General features: G+C 66.0%; 8 protein-coding genes across 8 annotated transcripts; 5 read left to right on the top strand and 3 right to left on the bottom strand.

Moving 5' to 3' along the window:
• Positions 1–494: 494 nt before the first annotated feature.
• On the top strand, positions 495–1,730 carry EMIHUDRAFT_213812 (hypothetical protein; the record flags this gene model as incomplete). The annotated part of the gene is made up of 3 exons (XM_005764434.1): positions 495–575; positions 656–778; positions 915–1,730. 3 exons carry the CDS (start codon positions 495–497, stop codon positions 1,728–1,730), a joined length of 1,020 nt encoding a protein of 339 aa, XP_005764491.1.
• Positions 1,731–2,735: 1,005 nt separating this feature from the next.
• On the top strand, positions 2,736–3,661 carry EMIHUDRAFT_357467 (hypothetical protein; the record flags this gene model as incomplete). The annotated part of the gene is made up of 2 exons (XM_005764435.1): positions 2,736–2,808; positions 2,907–3,661. Coding segments are annotated over exons 1-2 (789 nt in total), but the record flags the coding sequence as incomplete, so codon positions are not given.
• A 368-nt stretch (positions 3,662–4,029) lies between these two features.
• On the bottom strand, positions 4,030–4,797 carry EMIHUDRAFT_213814 (hypothetical protein; the record flags this gene model as incomplete). The annotated part of the gene is made up of 1 exon (XM_005764436.1): positions 4,030–4,797. One exon carries the CDS (start codon positions 4,795–4,797, stop codon positions 4,030–4,032), a length of 768 nt encoding a protein of 255 aa, XP_005764493.1.
• Positions 4,798–5,153: 356 nt separating this feature from the next.
• On the top strand, positions 5,154–9,366 carry EMIHUDRAFT_213815 (hypothetical protein; the record flags this gene model as incomplete). Its single annotated transcript, XM_005764437.1, has 3 exons — positions 5,154–6,864; positions 6,940–7,694; positions 7,798–9,366. The coding sequence occupies 3 exons, from the start codon at positions 5,154–5,156 to the stop codon at positions 9,364–9,366; spliced, it is 4,035 nt and encodes a 1,344-aa protein (XP_005764494.1).
• Positions 9,367–9,722: 356 nt separating this feature from the next.
• On the top strand, positions 9,723–11,804 carry EMIHUDRAFT_213816 (hypothetical protein; the record flags this gene model as incomplete). Its single annotated transcript, XM_005764438.1, has 2 exons — positions 9,723–10,440; positions 11,560–11,804. The coding sequence occupies 2 exons, from the start codon at positions 9,723–9,725 to the stop codon at positions 11,802–11,804; spliced, it is 963 nt and encodes a 320-aa protein (XP_005764495.1).
• Positions 11,805–12,148: 344 nt separating this feature from the next.
• On the bottom strand, positions 12,149–13,549 carry EMIHUDRAFT_213817 (hypothetical protein; the record flags this gene model as incomplete). The annotated part of the gene is made up of 3 exons (XM_005764439.1): positions 12,149–12,635; positions 12,771–13,132; positions 13,277–13,549. The coding sequence occupies 3 exons, from the start codon at positions 13,547–13,549 to the stop codon at positions 12,149–12,151; spliced, it is 1,122 nt and encodes a 373-aa protein (XP_005764496.1).
• Positions 13,550–14,504: 955 nt separating this feature from the next.
• Positions 14,505–15,261, top strand: EMIHUDRAFT_213818 (hypothetical protein; the record flags this gene model as incomplete). The annotated part of the gene is made up of 3 exons (XM_005764440.1): positions 14,505–14,511; positions 14,585–15,056; positions 15,225–15,261. 3 exons carry the CDS (start codon positions 14,505–14,507, stop codon positions 15,259–15,261), a joined length of 516 nt encoding a protein of 171 aa, XP_005764497.1.
• Positions 15,262–15,532: 271 nt separating this feature from the next.
• On the bottom strand, positions 15,533–18,476 carry EMIHUDRAFT_452247 (putative phytanoyl-CoA dioxygenase; the record flags this gene model as incomplete). The annotated part of the gene is made up of 3 exons (XM_005764441.1): positions 15,533–15,555; positions 17,095–17,542; positions 17,611–18,476. The coding sequence occupies 2 exons, from the start codon at positions 18,474–18,476 to the stop codon at positions 17,332–17,334; spliced, it is 1,077 nt and encodes a 358-aa protein (XP_005764498.1). The 3' UTR covers positions 15,533–15,555; positions 17,095–17,331.
• Positions 18,477–19,250: the final 774 nt, after the last annotated feature.

Consider the following 19,250-nt stretch of genomic DNA (forward strand, 5'->3'; position numbering starts at 1 on the left):
CGCGCAGTTGGTTTCGTTCGGCAGGAGCCGCTCTTGCTGTCCGAAAACCAACTTTTTCAGTGTATGAGTATGTATGGTCTCTCTCCCACAAGCTAACTGATGGTGATGCTGCCACCAGCCTACCCTTCACGGTGCACTCAACCCGCAGAACGGCGGTCTTCTTCTTACCAGTGAGTACAGCATAGTCGCGATTTGCCGGCGTGCGTATGAGCTCACTAGCTAGAGCTCACACTAGAGGCCGTCATCGCATTCGCCTTCCTGGTACCCCGCTCTTGCTTGTGCGTCTTGGGTCCGGGGCTGTGTTTTTGTGTGAGTACAGCCCCCTTCACAGCCTTGTTATTGAGAAGAAAATACCTCCTATGGCAAGAAGAACTTCGGCTGAGGGCTGACAAGCTGCCGAGCCCAAATCACTGTGAGAGTCGTGATTTCTTGTTGGTTAATAAAAATCCCTTCTGCAAAACAGAGCTTCGGCAAGTGTTTCTAGCACATCGCCGATGTGCTATGGGCTTCGTGCATCTGTTTTTGAGGAGTTTCTGGCACTCGGCGACTTCCATAAGAACGGGCCCAGCACCGCGGTCTTCTTCTTACCAGTGAGTATACAACCCCCTTCATGGATCTGCGGCGACGAATGCGAGACTCGGGGTCAGAGGCGCAGGCAGGCGAGGTGCTCAGACTGGGACGAAACAGAGTTCCGGACGAGTACAGGCGCCTGCGCACCGAGACAGAGCTGACCCAAAGAATAACGGGACTCTATAGCGCCACGGCCATCGCCGGCATGGTGAGGAGAGAGCGTCTACTCGGTGGAAGCAGGTCGCTTGAAGAGCTGCGGCTGTGCGCAGAGCTGGGGATGCTGCACGATGCCTCCCTAGAGGTCGAGCGGCAAATCCGGCGCGAGCTTCGAGAGTATACACGAGGACGACGACCCGAAAAAGGACCTCATCTTTGAGGGGCGCCACGTGCTCGACACAGTGAGACAGGCCGCGGTCAAGGCAAACTCCAGGAGGCAGGCGAACATTCCGATGATGGAGTGGATCCTGCGGCGGACGGGCTCCCCTTCGGCGACCGCAAGTCCACTAGGCGAAGGGGAAGACTGGGTGGAAGCGGCGATCAATGAGGAAATCTTCGCCGACGCGCTCGACACGTGCAGAACAAAGCAGAGCGCGGGGAGTGATGGGTGGCAGTGCATCCTGCTGAGATGGGCCCCTCGGTGGCTCCAAGAGGCGTATCGGCAGTCGCTGGCTCAAGTCGTCCGCGAGAGGCAGTACCCTCCCGAGTGGAGGGAGTGGTTTGTAACCATGATCCCGAAGGCGAAACGGGATCCGTCCCTCTTCAAAAACCTTAGGGACATCTGGCTGGTACCGCACGGCTGGAAGATCGTCACTGCCTGTTTCTCGGCGGAGTACAAGAGGGTCAACGCCGAAACTCAGCCCCATGCGGCCCACGGCTTCAGACAGCTCCGGAATGCAGCACAGGCGAGCCTCGTGGTCAAACTGCAGACCGAGGAGGCGGCCATACTGTGTCAGCCTCTGGTTCGGATGTACTTTGACCTGGAAGGGTTCTTCATGGGGGTCGTCAGAGCGGTTCTCCTGGAGCTCGAGAAGAGAATAGGCGTCTTCCCTGAAGTGACGGAGGCCATGCAGGCGCTACAGGGCGAGGCGCAAGGGAGGATCATAACGGCGCACGGCGCGACGGGGGGCTTTCCCGTCCCGGACGGCACAGGACAGGGCTAGGGCCGACTCGGTGGAGACGGCGGCCCGCATGGGGGTGCTGTCGACCTTCTACCTCCGGCACGCCTATGGACGGGACAGCCCGGGGCTGCATGAAGAGGACGGGGTGCTCTCCGCGAATGCGGGGGTGCTGTGCGCAGGGTGCGGGGAGGAGGCGCCCGGGCTCGGGGCGCGGGACGGGGAGGGGGATGGCGGAGAGGGGGGGGGCGTGGGCGAGGAGGGGGAGGGGGGCGGTGGGGAGCGGGGGAGGAAGAGGGGGAGGGATCCGACTGAGGAGGAGGCGGTGGGGGTGGAGGGTGGGGAGGAGGGGGGCGTGTTTGGGGAGATGGGGGATCGGGGGGGACCGACAGGGGGGGGGAAGCGAACCTCGAGGAACAAGCATAAGAAATCGCGCAGTCGGAGGGAGGCGGGCCGGACGCGCACGGGGAGCCCTGAGGGGGTGGGGGGGGGGGGGGGGGCGTCGCTGACTCGAGCGGGCGCTGTACGTTTTGGGGGGTCTATTACCGGGGGGGTTTATTACGTCTCGAAGGTGCTATGTTTACTTTTCCCCCCGGGGGGACCCCCCGCCTTGCCCCCCCCCCACCCCTTTCCCCAATGGGACTGGCCCCCCCCCCCCCCCCCCACACGGCCTGCCCATCTCGGCCGATGTGGCGCACCCGACCTCCGTCACCGCTCGCACGCAGGTGAGGAAAGGCACGACTCATAATGAATGATGGGCCTGCTCATCCCGGAGTGGTTCGATCCCACATAAACCCGAGACGGTGACGGGATGCTGGCTGGTGGTCTCAGGCCAAGTGAGGTAGTGCATCAGACTATCCCGGATCCTGCTGAACAAGCTCCTCTTGTAGCTCGATCGGTCACACCGCCATCGCCGTCGGGGAGAGGGGGGACGACACTGCTTCAGCAGCGTGCACCTCGATCCTGTACCGTGTTTGTTATGACATCCAGTGCTCAAGTGCTCAACCCCCTTCACAGCGCGCGCGACCCGCACCGCCTGCAAACCGTAGCCGATAGCTCTAGCGACCGCCGCTGCCGGGCATGGGGCAAGGCGGGAGCCGAGAGTTCGAGGGCGGGCCGGAAGGCGCGCCCGTGCGCGCCGGAGCTCCCCCTCGCGCGGCGCCGCCCGCCACCCCCTCTGCTGCGTGCGCTGCGCCGAACGCCGGCCTCTCCTCTGCGCAGGCTTCCCGCCCGGCTCAGAGAGGAGGAGCGCTCGGCAGGCGGAGGAGGCGCCGCAGGAAAATGCGGTGGTGCCCACGGTGCTGCAGTGGTCCCAGGGCGGCCAGTCCGTCTACGTGACAGGCTCGTTCAACGCGTGGGGCGAGCGCATTCCCCTGCGCCGCAGCGGCAACGACTGTGTCGTGTGCCTAAACCTGCTGCCCGGAACGTACCAGTACAAGTTCATTGTGGACAACGAGTGGCGCTTCGCGGCGGACCAGCCCACCGTGCGCGACGAGATGGGCAACATCAACAACTGCATCACCGTCGAGGACCAGACCTCCTTCATGCGCGAGGAGCAGCCGAGCGGCTTCTTCGACAACAACCAGAACCTCTACACGCAGGCGCTGCCCGACGAGATCACGCTCGCCAAGGAGCCGCCGCAGGCGCCCTCCCACCTCTGGTGCCTGCCGCTCAACTTTCCGCCGCTGTGCGAGCCGCACGTCGCCTCTTGGACGCTGCTGCCGCCGCTGGGCGTCACGCTCACGCACCTGCTCGCCGCGGCCGCCGACCGGAGCACAAACACCCTCTCGGTCACACAGAGGGTGCGCTCCAAGTTCGTCACCATGGTCTTTATCAAGCCCGCGCGCGGCTCTGCAGCGGACGCGCGGCTAGGGCCAGCGCCGGCTGGCGGGCAGGCGGCCGGCGGTGGCTTCGCGCTCCCGCAGCTGCCCAGCACCGCAGCCGCCGTCGCAGCGCAGCAGCAGCTCCAGCACCAGCACCAACAGCCGATGGACGTTGGCAGCAGACCAGCCTCGCAGACCGCCTTCATGGAGGTTGGGTGAGACGCGGGGATCCCACGTTAGTTTCCTCTCCCTTTTTATGTTGTCCGTGTTCGTCGCGAGGAGTACTGCGCGCGACTTATTTTGTAATACGTTGTGTAGAGGTAAACACAAAAAATGTACAGGGCAGGACCGGCGCGCGGCCCGCCCCCCGGCCCCCCCTCCCCCCCCCCCCCCTCGGGCTCGGCCTCGCGGGCCTCGGGGCTCGGCCCTCGCGCAGCACCCCGCCGCGCGCCGGCGGGGCCGCGCCCCGCCCCCGCGCCGCCGAGGGCCGTCCCGCTCCCGGGCGGGGCGCGCGCGATCGCTCACACGAGACGTGCGCCGGCGGCAAAGCAGCGGCAGAGCTGCGCCCAAGGCAGCTCTGCTGAGCTGTCCTGTGCGCCTTGGACCGCCTCGTCGCGGTCCGACTCGGTTTGCCCGGCCCCGTTCTCGTGCGGCGGGTCGCAGAGCGACTTGCGCGGCATCGAGCCGGGGAAGGGGCCAATCGACAAACGGTGGACGCCTCTCGCACGGTCCTTTGCGTCCGTCCTTCTTGGGGTGATGGATTCCGCCGGATATGCGACGTCGCACTGGGATTTGCGTTCGTGGTCTCGTATAGAAGCGTCCGTCGGCATTGAGGAGACGTCACCGAAGTCCGCTGCTGAATCACTGGTCCTGTCGCTGCCACACGGCTCCCCTGAGCCGAGCCGCTGGAAGATGTAGGGCCGCCGCCGCCGCGGCTGGCCGTCGCGCATCGCAGGGCTCATTACCTCCTCCGCCTCCGGGTCAGGGCTAGGATGGCGACTGCTCTCCGGATTAGAAGCCTCCTCCAGCGACGAGCGCGGCGGCGCCGGGAGCACCGCAAAGTGGGATGGCGGCACGAACGGCGCTCGTCGCGTGTGGGTCTGAGTGAGCGGCAGTGGTTTGGTCGTCCTCGCCGGACCAGGCTCTGGTGCTTCGCTGGCTTCGGAGTCGGTGTCTCCTGGGGAGGTGCTCGCGGTGACCGGCTCGCTAGCTTTGGACGACGGCGACTTTGGCTTGCGCGGCGACGTCAGGCGTGATATCGTTCGCAGCCTGAGGAAAACGCTCGGCATGCGCGCAGCGCGACGCCGACAATGCGTGTCCTCAATCTGATCGAAGCACGGGAAAAGAAACCAGAATATGTCTAGTCCGGGTAAATGATACAGGAAAGCGGCGATTCGCATTTCGCACGCACACACACTCACTCACACTCGGTCGAAAGACCCCAGATTGGCATCCATGCCTCTCTGGACAGGGTGGCCCGCCACACAAGGACCCGAGGAATTGCGACTCGCCGCTTTCCTCCCGCTGTGATTCTTCTGTGTGAGCTCTGTGTCTTGTCTTCAAGGTCGTTCCACACCACCGGACGTCGAGGTCCTTCGGTTCCTCGCCCTTCGGCCGCCCCCCGAACACGCCGCGACATGCCCCGATGAAGACGGCGCAACCGGAGGCGGGCGACGGCGTATTCTCGCGGGCGGCCGAGCTGCTCAACTCTGTGTTCAATCGGCCCAACGCTGACGAGGACGATGCCGCGCCTCCACCCCGGTCTCAGCGCGGCGCCAGCTTGCCTTCAAAGGCGTCATTGCGCATGAGCATCGCTCGGTTCGAGGAGGAAGGAAGGTTTTCGAGTGATGCAGTCGATCACGAGAAGATTCTCAGCAAGAGGGTGTGTCTCAACCGGGAGCAGGGCACTAAGTTCGCCTCGAATCGGGTCATCACCTCTCGGTACACCATCCTCACCTTTGTACCGCGGTCGCTCTTTTCACTTCTCAACCCGTTCAACCGCTTCGCGAACTTCTACTTTCTCGTCGTCGGCTGCCTGCAGGCCGTGCCTGCCATTACCATCACCGAGGGGCGCGCGGGCACCTTCATGCCGCTCTCGTTTGTGCTATTCGTCGACATGCTCATGCGCGCAATCGAGGACTACGCGCGCCACCGCTCGGACGCGGAGACCAACTCGAAGCCCGTCGACGTGCTGCACGGCACGTCCGCGCGGCCCGTGATGTCAGACGTGCCTATCGCGCCGTGGGATCTCGGCTATGATGACCGTGGCAGCCGCAACTCCTCGGTGGGCCGAAAGAGCGGCGCCATCGGGCCGACTGCCGCTGGGCCCTGCTGGCAGACGTTGCCCTGGGACAAGGTGCGGGTCGGTGACGTCGTGCGCGTCGGGAACCGGGGTGCTATACCAGCAGATCTCCTGCTGCTGGGCGCGTCGCCGGAGGCGGGCTCAGCCTGGGTCAACACCAAGCCCCTCGACGGCGAATCCGACACCAAGCTGCGCATGGCGGTCGCCCCCACGTCGCTGCAGCTTGAGGGGCTGCGCGGCCCGGAGGTAGCCGAGCGGCTGGCGCGGTTTGATGGGACCCTGCTGTGTGAGCTGCCGAACGACAAGGTCAACGACTTTGTTGGCCGCCTGCAACTCTGCCCCTCGGGTCCGCACAAATTCGGCGGCGCCCGCGTGACCGTCGATCGAGACAACATGCTCTTGCGCGGCTGCCAGCTACGAAACACAGAGGCGGCCTTCGGGATGGTCGTCTCTGCCGGCGTGGAGTGCAAGATCAACTTTTCTGGCAAAAAGCTCGGCGAGTTTGAGACCGAACGGACGGGCCACATTGCCTCCGCCGTCAACATCGACGTCGCTGGGGTGGCCGTGTTGCTGGTTCTGGTGTGCTGTGTCGGCGCCAGCGGGGCTATGATCTGGATGCGCGACGGTGGTAACCCCTGGTATCTCGCGCTCGACCCACCGCCGCCCGCCGTCGAGCCCTGGACCCTCCTTGAGACCACGTACCAGTTTCTCTGCCAGCTGGGTCGCTTCTTCCTGCTCTCTTACCAATTCATCCCAGTCTCGCTCTACGTGTCCATGTCCATGGTTTGCTCTTTCAACTCGTACTTCGTCACCAACGACCTACGCCTCTACGACGAGGAGCAGGATGAGCCTTGCCGCGTGCGCTCGATGGCGCTGCTTGAGGACCTTGGCCAGGTGACGCACGTCTTCTCGGACAAGACGGGTACTCTCACCGCAAACCACATGGAGTTTCGGCGCTGCCTCGTGGGTGGCGTCGCCTACGGCTCTGGCGCCACCGCCATCTCCGCCTTCCTTGACGCCCAGGGTCGCACTGGTCGTGCGACGGCGGCCACCGGTACTGCACCGCCGATATGCGCTCCCGGCGTCACCCCACCCGCGGTGGCGCCTGCGACGGCTCGCCCCCCGCCAGCTGGCCTCGCCGTGTGCAAGGCGACCACGGAGCCGTATGTCAACTATGAGGAGGCGGCTGGCTCGCCGTCGCTGGTGGAGCTGCTCCGGCAGCCGGAGCTGCAGGCGGCGGCGGCGGCTCGTGATCTCCTAATACACCTCGCGCTCAACCACTCGGTGATGCTCGAGCCCGTCGATGGCCAAGAGGACCTCTGCGCCTCGTCGCCCGACGAGCTCGCGTTCGTCTCGGCCGCCGAGTACTTTGGGATCGAGTTTACGGCGCGCGACGCCTCGCGCGGCCGCATCCAGCTGCGCGACAAGGCCTCGGGGGAGACGCTTGAGGTTGAGCTCCTCGACGTGTTCCCGTACGAGTCTTCGCGCAAGCGCATGTCGGTGGTGGTGCGGCTGCCACCCTCGCTCTTGCCGCCGGGTTCCAGCTGCCGTGAGGTGCTCTATTGCAAGGGCGCCGACTCAGTGCTTCTCAACGCCCTCGACGCTGACGCGCACGACCCGGAGCTGATTGAACACACCGAGTCGACGCTAGGCGAGTGGTCGGAGATTGCTCTGCGGACCCTCGTGTTTTGCCGGCGTGAGTTGCCGCACTTTGAGGAGTGGCGCAAGCGGTACGACAAGGCGCGCGAGGACCCGGAGGAGCTGCGCCGGTACCGCGCGGGCGATGCCTGTCGCATCACCGAACTCCAGGCAGAGCTGGAGACGCAGCTGACACTCCAGGGCGCCACCGCCATTGAGGACAAACTGCAGGACGGCGTGCCGGAGGTTCTGGCGGACCTGCGCGCCGCTGGCGTCAAGGCTCGCCCCACCTCCCAGCCTCACCCTGCCCACACGTGGCCTACAAACCAGCGTCACTCCCTCTGTCAAGGTGTGGATGCTGACGGGCGATAAGGTCGGCACGGCCAAAAACATCGCTGCGGCGTGCAATATCTTGCCCGCGTCGGTTGACCCGCTCGAGATCACCGAGGACGCGGTCCCGCCGCTGAAAGAGCTCACCACCGCGTCGATGCTCGCGGTGCACTACGAGAACCGACACCTGCTGACCGACGCGCTCGAGGGCGGCGACACGGAGCGTGCTGATGCTGAAACGGCGTACGAAAATGCCGTGATCCAGTCTCTTCAGCCAAAGTACCCTGTCGTTGCTGCCATCCGCCAGGCGCTCGAGGAGAAAGCAGCAGAGATGGCCAAATCGTCCAACTCGGCGCGCCACGCGCTTGTTATTGACGAGAGGGCAATCGAGCTGTGCGGTATGGCGATGCCCAAGCTGCTCGCGTCGGTAGCCAACGGCTCGCGCTCGGTCGTCGCATGTCGTGCGCGCAAGGACCAGAAGGCGCAGCTGCTCCAGCTCATCCGGAGGCGCGTGCCCGGCTCGGTCTGTCTCGGCATCGGCGACGGCGCCAACGACGTCGCGATGCTCAAGGCGGCGCACGTCGGTGTGGGGATCATCGGCAAGGAGGGAGCACAGGCAGTGAACAACTCCGACATCGCCATTGGTCAGTTCCGCTTCCTGCGCCCACTGATGTTCGTGCACGGGCGCAACATCTACCGGCGGCTGCCCGTGCTTGTGTTCTACATCTTCTACAAGAACATCATCGAGACGCTGGTGCAGTATTGGTTCACAACGTCCGCAGCCTGGTCGGGCGAGACGCCCTTCGTGCAGCTGGTGATTAATTGGTACAACATGTTCTATACCGCCATTCCGATCATCGCCTTCGCCTTCAACGACTCCGACCTCCCGGCAGAGGTCGCGGAGGCGTCCCCAGCCGCGTACCAGATCGGCCTAGCAGCGCGCTGGTACTCGCATCGTCGCTTCTGGCTCTGGCAGCTCGAGGCGCTGTACTTCTCCCTGGTGGTGCTGTACGGCCCCTTCCTCGCGCTAAGCGTTGCCGCGGCTCACACCCAGGACGGCGCGACGCCGGGCCACTTTGAGGTTGGTGTCGTTGTGCAGAACTTGGTCGTCGTGTGCGCGACGATTCGCCTTGTGCTCGAGCTGCACGTCATCACCGTCGTAGAAGTGGTTGCCTACGTTGGCTCCCTCATCTTCTGGGCGCTCAACCTCTACATGTTCAGCGAGGTCAACGCGCCGGCGGGCATGTGCTACGAGTGTTGGGGCCCGTGGAACGACGCAGCGACGGTCCTCTTGTCGCCAATTACAATGCTGACCTCCCTCGTACTTGGGGCGATCGTCCTGACGCCGCGCTGGGCGAGCAAGGCGTGGAACGCCGTCCGCGGCTCGGAGACGAAGGAGATGCGAGCGACCGCCATCGCTGCTGTGCGCCCAACCCGGCAGACGAGAGGACGCCGGACGAAGATGGCTAAACCGCCGATGATGCGCAAGTATTCGTCGAAAACGGCTGGAGAGGCGGGCTTCGCGTTCAGCGTCGACGAGAGGTCGGCGAGGAGAGCGCTCGGTTTTGATGCGAAAAGACCAGCGTGAGGAACGCGTGGCGGTGTGACGTGTGTGTGTCTCAGCATGAAGAAAATAAAACCCAAAAGATGAACACCTCCCGTCGCGGTGAGCCTGTCCCTGTGTCTTGTGTATGCCGTGGGAAGCCCTCGTTGCGTCGTTCTCGTTGCGGACGGCACAGGGTTGTCCCTGGTCGCTTCGTTTCATATTTTCCAACCCCTTACGCACTCTTCACACAGGGGCTCTCACAGCAGACTACAGTGTACAGCGGGGGGCGGAGTGCATATTTTCATGGTCCGTCCGAGTGCCCGCCGAGCCTCGGCACGGGTGCGCGCCCGGCACACACGCATCCGCAGGGACCGTGAGAAGGCTGACGTTGGAGATCGATGCTCATCGGCCCAATCGACTTCCCCGGCACGCCAGAGGGGCAGATAAGCTTCTCTGCTGAGGCTTACGGCGGCACTGCGGCAGTTAAGGAAGCCGCTATGATGACCGTGGCGGGCAGCGCGAGGCTGTACCAGGCATCATCCTCTGCGTGGAGCGAGCCTAGAATAGGGCGCCTGCATCTACTTGGCAAGCGCCTCCGCTTCAGCGTGGACCTTTCCAGGGTCGAATGCTCGTGTAATGCTGCAGTGTACCTCGTGAACATGCGCACGGCGTCATACTGTGACGCCAACACTGCACCGTCGTGCACGGAGCTTGACCTCCTCGAGGCCAACTTGCACGCGATGCAAACAGCCGTGCACACCACCACGGGCATAGGACGCGACGGGACTTGCAACCAGGACGGGTGCACTGCCGGTGTCGGAAGCAGCCCTGCGGCTGCAAGCGCTGGGGCTCGCGCTTTCTTTGGCATTGGCGGACGAATCGACACCCTCGCGCCGTTTGACGTAGTGGCTACCTTTGAGTCCTCGGGCCAGCTTGGCCTTAGCCTTGAGCAGTCCGGGCAGACAGTTCAAGTATATGACTCGTCACATGCTGGAAATGCGCCCGGGTCCCCGCCACTCACTCCGGAGGACATCGAAGCCTCACGCCGAGCGCTGGAGGATGGAATGACGCTGGTGGTCTCGCTTTGGCAGTCGCCTCAGATGGAGTGGCTCGACGGTGGTTGCTGGCCTAAATGCTCGCTCGAGTCCACCTCGTTTCGTCTTGGCCGTCTCAGCCTCGAGCCACTACAACCTCCCCCGGTGCCGCCGTCGCCGCCTCCTGCCTCGCCACCCATGCTTCCACCGTCGTTGCCGCCGCCACCACCACCACAACCACGGCTGCCCCCGCCGCCACCTCCTTTGCTGCCCCCATCATTGCCAGAGCCATCTCCGTCATCAGACCCACCAGCTCCACCAGCGACGCCACCAACTCCAACCGATCCACCGACGCCACCCGCCTTCCCTCGACCACCGAAGCAGCCTCCGGCGACGCCAAGATTACCACCTCGCCATCCACCCTCCCATCCGCCGTCTCGCCCTCTCCCGCCCTCCTCGCCGCCGCCCCCTTGGAGGTGCAGCGAGGCGCACACGCGCATGACTGGCCTGCGCTGGCCAGACCAGTGCGCCTCACCCGCGCGGGCCGCGGACCCGCTGGCATGCATACGTGCCTTCGAGACGCTCCGCAGGAGGCCCTCAGTGCACGTCCTTTCGTTGTGTGAGCATCGCGGTGGCCACTGCGTGCCTGGTCGAACTATCCAGTGCAGGTACGCGCCGCCCTTACCGCCATCGTCTCCGTCGCCCCTTACCCCGCCGCTGCCACCGCTTTCGCCACCGTCGCCACCACAGCCACCGCCTCCGGTGAAGCCACCGCCGTTGACGCCGCCGTTAACGCCGCCGCCGCCGCCGCCGCCGCCGCCGCCGCCGCCGCTGACGCCGCCACCGCCGATGCCACCAGCGTCACCGCAACCGAAGCCAGAGATGCCAACATCTTTTCCGCCTCTATCACCACCACGACAGCCACTTCCGCTATCAACCTTCCTTTCTCTGGCGCCACCGCTGCCAGACCTCCCGTTGCTACCACCCTCAAGACCGCCGGAGCACCCGACACAGCCTTCGACCTTGCGCTTATCGCCAAACGCAGCGCCTCAGCCTCCGCGACCATTGCCCCCGCCCCAGATATCACGACATTCCTCCCCGCCACCAGCCTCACCACTTCCGATCTCACCGCCACTGCCGCCGCCGCCAACACTGCCGCCGACGCCGCCGCCACCATTGCCCGCGCTCACGCCCTCACTAGCTCCTTCTTGGCCACTCGTGGCCCTTGGCAACGCCAACCCGGCGACCACATTTTTCGGTGCAGCGTTGTCGGCGCTCGTGGTTGCTATCTTTTGCCGCCGTACCAGCACGAGACGCGTTGTCTCGTTCCGCAACTTTGACGGTCGGGCGGCGCGGTACGGCCGTGCGATCTCGTCGGAAGAGACGACCATCTGGGGCAGTAAGAGAGGGTCTCTGAGCACTGCCACGGTGCCAGGCAGCGCTTGAGGAGAAGGCGGACAGGGGCTTTGCACGGAGCAGCCTAGGAGGTACAGCCTGTCCCGTGAGGTGGGACCATTTTTTGGGTCGATCCTCCCCCAGCCCCGCCTCTCACGCGTCTTTCTACTTTTTCATCTTTCGCAGCGGGAAGGAGACGGCCCGGCCCCGTCTCGCTCGCGCTCGCGCGCACGCGCGCGCGACGTGATTTTCGTGATGTGTGCCGTATATTACCGTTCCACATGACCGCTCAAAAATTTCGTCACTCACGACCTCTCTGAGATCCTATGCGTCCTCCCTGAGGCTGAGGCTCTGTTCTCTCGCTCTCACATGTGTTTCGTCCTTCGTCCTCTTGTTTATTTCGCCGTGGCCGGCGTCTCCTGGCCGGCCTTGGGCCAGACGCGCGCGCGCTGCTCTGGCGTGGCCTGCTGCTTGACAAGCCACAGGAAGACGCCGCCGGGCGTGCGGCGCTGGCCCGAGCCGTCGGTGCGGAGCAGCCCGCCGTTCTCCTCGACCTGCCACGCCTGCACGAGCAGCCCGCGGCACGCCTCCTCGCCGAGCACCTCGACCAGCCTGCAGATCTGCTCGACCGCCTCCTCCTCCGCCTCCTCGAGCGCCTCCGCGATGTCGCGCCCGACCTCGGCCGACTCGGCGCTCGGCGTGACCGGCGGCACCGCGGGCGCGGGGTTGTGGTGCCCGCGCAGCTGGCAGAGCTCGACCCAGTGCCCCGACTGGTTGCACTTGCGGCAGACGTAGCCAGGGGGAGGCGGAGGCCGCTCCGCCGCGCGCTCTCGCGGGGCGAGCGGGCAGTCGGCGACGAAGTGGCCGGGGACGTTGCATATTCTGCAGACGTAGCCGTCCGGAGGCCCGCTCCTCTTGCCCTTGGGACGCTTTGCGCCACCGCCGCCTCCGCCTCCTCTGCCGCCGCCGCCGCCGCCGCCCGCGCCCGCGCCCGCGTCGCTCGCGGCGTCGGCGGACGCGTCGTCCCTCGGCCGCTTGCTCTGACGCGGCAGCGGGCAGTTTGCGATCCAGTGGCCCGGCTGCCTGCAGTTGTGGCAGACGTAGCTCTCGGGAGGCACCTCGCTGCCGCGAGCCGTACCGCCTCTCGGGCCGCCTCTCGGGCCGCCTCTCGCCTCCCGGCCGACGGCCGGCCGTCTGCTCCCACCGCCAGCCGGCGCCGGCGCCCGTGCGGGCTTGGCCTGCCGCTTCTCGGCTGAGTGCTTTGCAAAGTCCGAGAGCAGCGCCTCGTACCCGCCGCCCGCCGCCGTCGACAGCCCGTAGGGCACCGCCTCTGTGTGCATCTGCACCGTCAGCTCACCGACGGCGCCAAAGTCGGACAGCTTGGCGGGCCGCCGCACGGAGGAGACGCGCGCCGCGGCGCCGCCGTCGGCGCTCGGCGCCGCCGCCGCGGAGCCTCCCAGCGCGGGCGGGGGCGCGTTGGGCAGCGTCTCCTGGTCCAGGTCCATCCAGCGAGGCAGCCGCACCGAGCGGACAAACGACTTGCGGCCACCCGCCGACGCGGCCGACGCGGCCGACGTGCCACTCTCCCGCTCGCCCTGCTCGCCGCCGCCGGCCGCGTCGCCCGCGACAGCCGCCGCGCCGTCCGCACCCCTCTCCTCCCCGGGCACGTCATAGTCGAGCAGCGGCCGCTGCGGGCGGTCGTTGCGCGTGACCGCCGTCCGCTCAAAGGCCATGCCGCCGAGCGGGTGGGCGACCTCCTCGAGGTCAGCCACAAGGCTAGTCAGGCTGGCCGCCATGGGCAGGAGGCAGGAGGCAGCGAGGTTGGACGCGTCCACGTCCAAACCGCGCTAGCACGGCCGCGTCGCCCAGCGGGGTAGAGGAAGAATTCTTTACGCAAGCAGCACGAAACGTCGGTGTCCAGACGGCTAGCGCACCACACTCCTCTCCTTAAAATCCCTGTGTGGTGGCGGCGTGCCGTTCTCCCATCCCTCCCTTGGGTTGTGTGTTTTCTTTCTTTCTTTTTCGGTGTCCAGTCCGAGCCTGACTGTTCTTCACCTTCCTACATACATACATACATACGACAAGGGCGCGGACTGGCGCGGACTGGCACACACACCGGCTCACCGAGGAAGAATTTTAGCAGGCCGCGCACGGGACTGGCGGTCTGGCGCGCACTGGCACTAACAAAACAAATTGCTAAAAATCTCTCTCTCTCTCTAACACAAGAACGTGGACCGCGCTCCGCGCACTGTGCGCAGTGGAGGTCTGTGGGATCTCAAACCCCGCCCTACCTACCTATCCACCCCCCCCCCCCTGGAGCGCGAACCCCAGACCCCCCTAGACGGCTAGGAGATACGAAGGTGAAGAAGCCGACCCAAGGAGCCCGGAAGGAAGAAACGCCCGCCGCGCAGCGCATGCGAGGGGCGTTGGGGCGGCCGGGTTGCACACCATGGGCTCGAGCCCCCTCCCGAGCCCGCTCGGCCGGGCCAGCCCGAGCGGCAGGCTGAACGCGAGCGGTAGGGTGAGCCCGGGCGGGCGAGCCTGCAGCCCGGGCGGGCGAGCCTGGAGCCCGAGCGGGCGAGCCTGGAGCCCGAGCGGGCGGGCCTCGGCAGCCTTCGGGCTGAGCAGTCCCAAGCGGCCGCACCAGCTTCGCGCGAGCCCGATGCCGCGGCCCATGGCGACGCGGCGGCCGCCCCCCATTTGGACGGCGGCCAGCTTCGGCGACGACAGCGACAGCTCGTCCGCCTCGCCATGCATTGTGCGCGCTGACGCGGAATGCGGCAGCACCGCGGCGCGGGCCGGGCCGGCGCGGGGTTACAAGCGGGCGCGAGGGGGCGCCTTTGCGGCGCAGCACCGCGCCACCAGCCTCGGCGGCGAGCTCGGGCACGTCTTTGGGCGGCTGTACGTCGGGTCGGCGGCGGCGGCGGGTTCGCGGCGGCTGCTCTCGGCGCACGGCATCACCCACGTCCTCAACTGCTGCCGGCTTCCGAATGCGCTCGAGGGTGCCGAGGGTGCACCCTCCTACCTGCAGCTTCACCTCTCGGACTCGACTGCCGACGGGCCGAGGATGGCGTCCGCCGTGCGGCGGGGCGTCGCCTTCGTCGACTCCGCTCTCTGCAGCGGCGGGGGCGTGCTGATCCACTGCCACCGAGGCATCTCCCGCTCGTGCGCGCTCGCCATCGGCTACGCCGTCTGGCGCGAGCGAATCACCGCCGAGGCCGCGCTCGAGCTTGTGCGGCGCGCGAGGCCGCAGTGCGACCCGAACCTGAGCTACCTCTGCGCGCTCAAGGAGTGGGAGCGGCAGTGCCTCGGCGGCGCCGTCTCGCCTCCCGCCGCCGCGCCCGCGCCGGTACCTGTCGGAGGGCGGTCGCTCTCCGCCCCTCTCGAGCGACCGGCGGAGGGCGGCGGCGCCCTTCCCCGCGGCTGCGCCACTCTGCCCCGCTGGCCGAGCGGCGGACACGACGCCCCAAGTACGCGCCGGCCCTTGCAACGCACAAACAGCTTCTGACGCAGCCGCGAGCGCCCGCGCCACAAGATGCTGCCTATACTCGGTGACTGGGCGTCTGCGGCGCCGTTTGGACGCACGGCACGGTGCCCCTTCCCGCCATCACCTCGGCCACCTCAAATTCCCCCCGACCCAGTTCACATCTCGGAGCCGGCGCCGAGCCGCCCCTGCGCCGTACCGCCCTGCGGCCCCTTGTGAAGAAGCTCGATCGAAGAAGCTCGATCAACACGTGTGTGCGTGTACGAAGGTCGTAGCGTGTTTTCAATTATTTTTTACCGCGTGATTATATCTCAAACACTCAAACCCAGTGCTCGAACTTTACCGGTATGAGACCGGTATTTGGTGATATTTTGATTAACTTTGAAGTGGTATGGTATAGTGGTACGCGAAAGTGGTATGCGGAGTGTTGATTAGTTGATTAGTGTAGCGGCTGTGGGTGTGGTCCCAGGAGGCGAAGCCATGCAAAAGTGCGGGTAAATAAATAAAAACGGTCAAACTCTGAGACGAGATGGGATTTAGGGACATGTGTCCCCGCCCTGCACGATCTTGGTGTGAGGGATCTTCAATCCGTCCCCTCACCCCCTGGTCACTACCCGACACTAGAAGAGCAGCAAGAGTTGGGGCTGCGGCTACGGCTGCGGCTGCGGGAGGGGCTATGGTCGCGGGAGAGCCGCTGCGCCGCGTGGGCGCGCCTACACCGCGCTTGCTCCGCTCGCCACCTCTCGCAAAGGTCCAAAGTCATAGCCATCACCTCCTCCGGCAAGTCCTTTTCGCCTATCTTGCCGTCCCTCCATGCCTGGTAGAGCTCGTCGTCATAGCCATATTGCATCACAGCCTGCTGCACTGCGTCGTGCACAACCCCTGCCACCCTATCCCGCGCCTCAGCGTCGGAAAATTCGAGCTCGGAGTCATACCCGGAAGCAGGCGCAGACGGCCGCGGCGATTTGGCAGGCGGCGAGGTGGGGGAGGGAGAGCGCGGCGGTGCGCGCTCGTGGCTCCCGCTGGTGCCAGAAGGGCCAGCGCCCAATGCGCTCAGCCTGTTCTTGTCCACCACCTTGGGAGAAGGGGGTGGGGGTCCACCTCCCTTGGGTGCGGGCTTGCGGTGTTCCTGCTTCCGCTTGCCCGACTTTGGCGGGTTGCGGCCGAAGTTCCTCATGGTGAACCTGTCCGGCTTGCCGCCCTTCCCGACCCTCGTCCACCCCTCGGGCGACTCGTTGGGCCGGGGTTGCTGCGCCTGTTGGTGCTGCGAGTGTGCCTGCGATGCTGCGGCCGGAGCGGCAGCGGCGGCAGGCGGTGCCACGGGCGGTGCGGCGAAAGTGGCGGTAGGCTGAGGCTGCGCAGCGTTCTGCGCGGCCTGCTGCCTGGCCTCATCCTCCCGCCTCTTCTCAGACTTGGCCTGGATGATGTACTGATACCCAAGCGGCACCGGGTTGATGCTGACGGAGTGCCAACCGTACCTCTCCATGCGCTCCGCGAGACAATCAATCATCGCGTGGTCGCGTGGCGACACCTTCTGGCCGAAGACGCGCTCGACCATCCGGATCTGACGCACGTGGAACGGCTCCAGGCCCGGCATGGAAGCCTCGGAGTCGGACATGGCCCCGTTTCGCCGTTTTAGAGACTCGTGACATTTATTACCCGGGTATACCCGGATTTTTGCAGGTATATACCCGCAAAATACCGGGTATTTTGCCGATTTCGCCGATTTAGCCGCAAAAATGCACTCGGACTCGCTTTGGTTTCCGTGAGGCAGGTGGTATCCCATACCACTTTTTGATTAGTGCAGGCCTAGGGTTTGATTAGCCAAAAACTCCCATACCGGTAAAGTTCGAGCACTGCTCAAACCTCTCTCGCCGCGGACACATCGCCCACGCCCAACACCGGCGCGCGCCGGCTCGTCGACGAGTCGCAGCTCGAGCGCGCGCGGATCTTGCGCGCGGCGCCGCCGGGCCGCCGCTCACGCCGCTCACCGGCTCGAGCCCTGCTCTGCCTCTCTCCACCCGCGCTCGTGACGCTGTCGAGAGCGGGGCCCCGCGCGCCATTCGGAGGAGGCACGCGCTGACGCGCATCGACTCAGAAATAGCGCGTGCCGAAGACTCGCTCATCGAACTCGACCTTCCACGCCTCCCTCGCCCTCGCGGCCACGGCCTCGCCGCGGCGGTCGACAGAAGTGCGGTTCATGCGCGGGTGGTACGGCGGCTCGAGCACCGCGCGCTGCGCCTCGCTCGCCCCGTCGAGCACGCTCTCCGGCCAGCTGGGCAGGTAGCCGCGCCCGTACGCCGACCTATCACACGCCGCGGACGCGTCGTGGGCAGGTCCTGGCCGTGGCGGGAGCCGCGCCGGTGCACCGACCCTGCGGGCGCGAAGCGGTAGATGACTGTGCGGCGCTGGTGGGCTGCCGTCCAGGGAAGGGTGCCGTGCAGCGTCGCCTCGCTGAAGAGGAGGCAGTCGCCCGGCTGCAGCGCGGGCTGCACCACGCAGCTCGCGAGCGCCTCGTCCGCCAGGTCCGCGAGCGAGGGCGGCACCGGAAAGTTGGACTTGTGGCTGCCCGGCACGGCGCAAAAGCCGCCTGCGCCCTCCGGCGCCGCGCTCAGCTGCATGCACACCGTCAGCAGCTGGTTGCGCATCTGGCCGTGCCTGCACTCGTACGCGAGCGGCCAGGCGGGCTCGCCGGACTCGGTGACTGCGCCGCCGTGCAGCGTGTGCCCCTCGCTGCCCCGCTCCTGCGCGATCAGCAGCGGCGAGTGGTCGAGCCGGTAACCGACGCCCACGAGTTCGTTGAGAGCCCCCGCGACGGCGGGGTGCGTCAGAAGCTCGCGGAAGGGCTCTCGGTGCGGCGCCCTCCAGCCGAGCATGCCGCCCATGTCGAAGCGCCCCGTCGTGCCGTCGCCTGCCAGCTGGGCCGACTCGCGGCCGTAGAGCCCAGACGTCCGCAGCTGGCCGGTGCGCTCGTGTAGGGTGTCTGCGTGGTGGTCGATGGCGCCGTTCGCCCGCGCCACCAAATCCGCGTCGAAGGCGCCGCGGATCACGAGGAAGCCGTTGAGGTCGAACATGTACTTTTGCGCCGCAGTGAGCCCGGCCTCGGCAAGCGGCACGTCGTGGCGGTTGCGCAGCGCCGCCGACGAGAGGTGCCCAGAGTGGCCGACGCCAGCGATCGTGGAGGAGAGCCGGCGGCGGGCAGCGCGAGCGGACGCGGCGAGGGGTCGTGGCACCGTCATCGGCGAGGCTGAAAAAAAGAAATAACGCACGGGTCAGCGGAGCTGGGAATAGGACCGCCGCAAGCGGCGTGGCGTGGAGCGGTTGAGCCGTCGCCCACCCTCGGGCGTCTATCTTCGCAGTTACCTACTCAGTTTCTCACCTCGCAGCGACCTTCATGCCAGAGAGAGAGAATTCTTGATACGAAACCACGACGACACACACCAGTCGACTCGCATCGGTTGCCTCCATGAACGGCGGAGCTATTCTCGCGCCCACACCACACCTGGCTCCAACGTGGACACGCCCATAGCTGGGGACACTACTAGGTCACGCATGGCATCACAGAAGTTTTATCTCTGGGCCCCGAAAGGCATCTCTAGCAGTGTCGTTACACATGCCCCCTCCCCTCCTGGGCGCATGCGCCTCACGTCTCGCCAGAGCATAAGCCCTTGGCGTGTGGCGAGACGAGTTTTTCGCCATCGCAGCGAGCAGCAAGCCGCCCGCCGCAAACAGCCGGAGGCATCGCCACGGCACTGGCTGCGCCGCGGTCCCGCACCCGTCGACGCAGCTCCCCCCGCGGAAGACCGCGCGTAGCAACGTCTTGACGATCGAGATGAGCGTGCCTGAAGCTCGCCCACCTACTGCCCCTGAGAGTTGGTTATTGAGTGGGATCAGCTCCCCCCCTTGGGATCGAAGCCGCCACAACCTCACACCCAACATCCCAGGCGGGATCAGAAGGGGACTCCACTCTCTCTCTCTCTCCTTCATGCCACCTCTCGTTCTTCCCACTCTCG

The sequence above is a fragment of the Emiliania huxleyi genome (assembly GCF_000372725.1).
Source record: "Emiliania huxleyi CCMP1516 unplaced genomic scaffold EMIHUscaffold_59, whole genome shotgun sequence".
NCBI lineage: Eukaryota > Haptophyta > Isochrysidales > Noelaerhabdaceae > Emiliania > Emiliania huxleyi.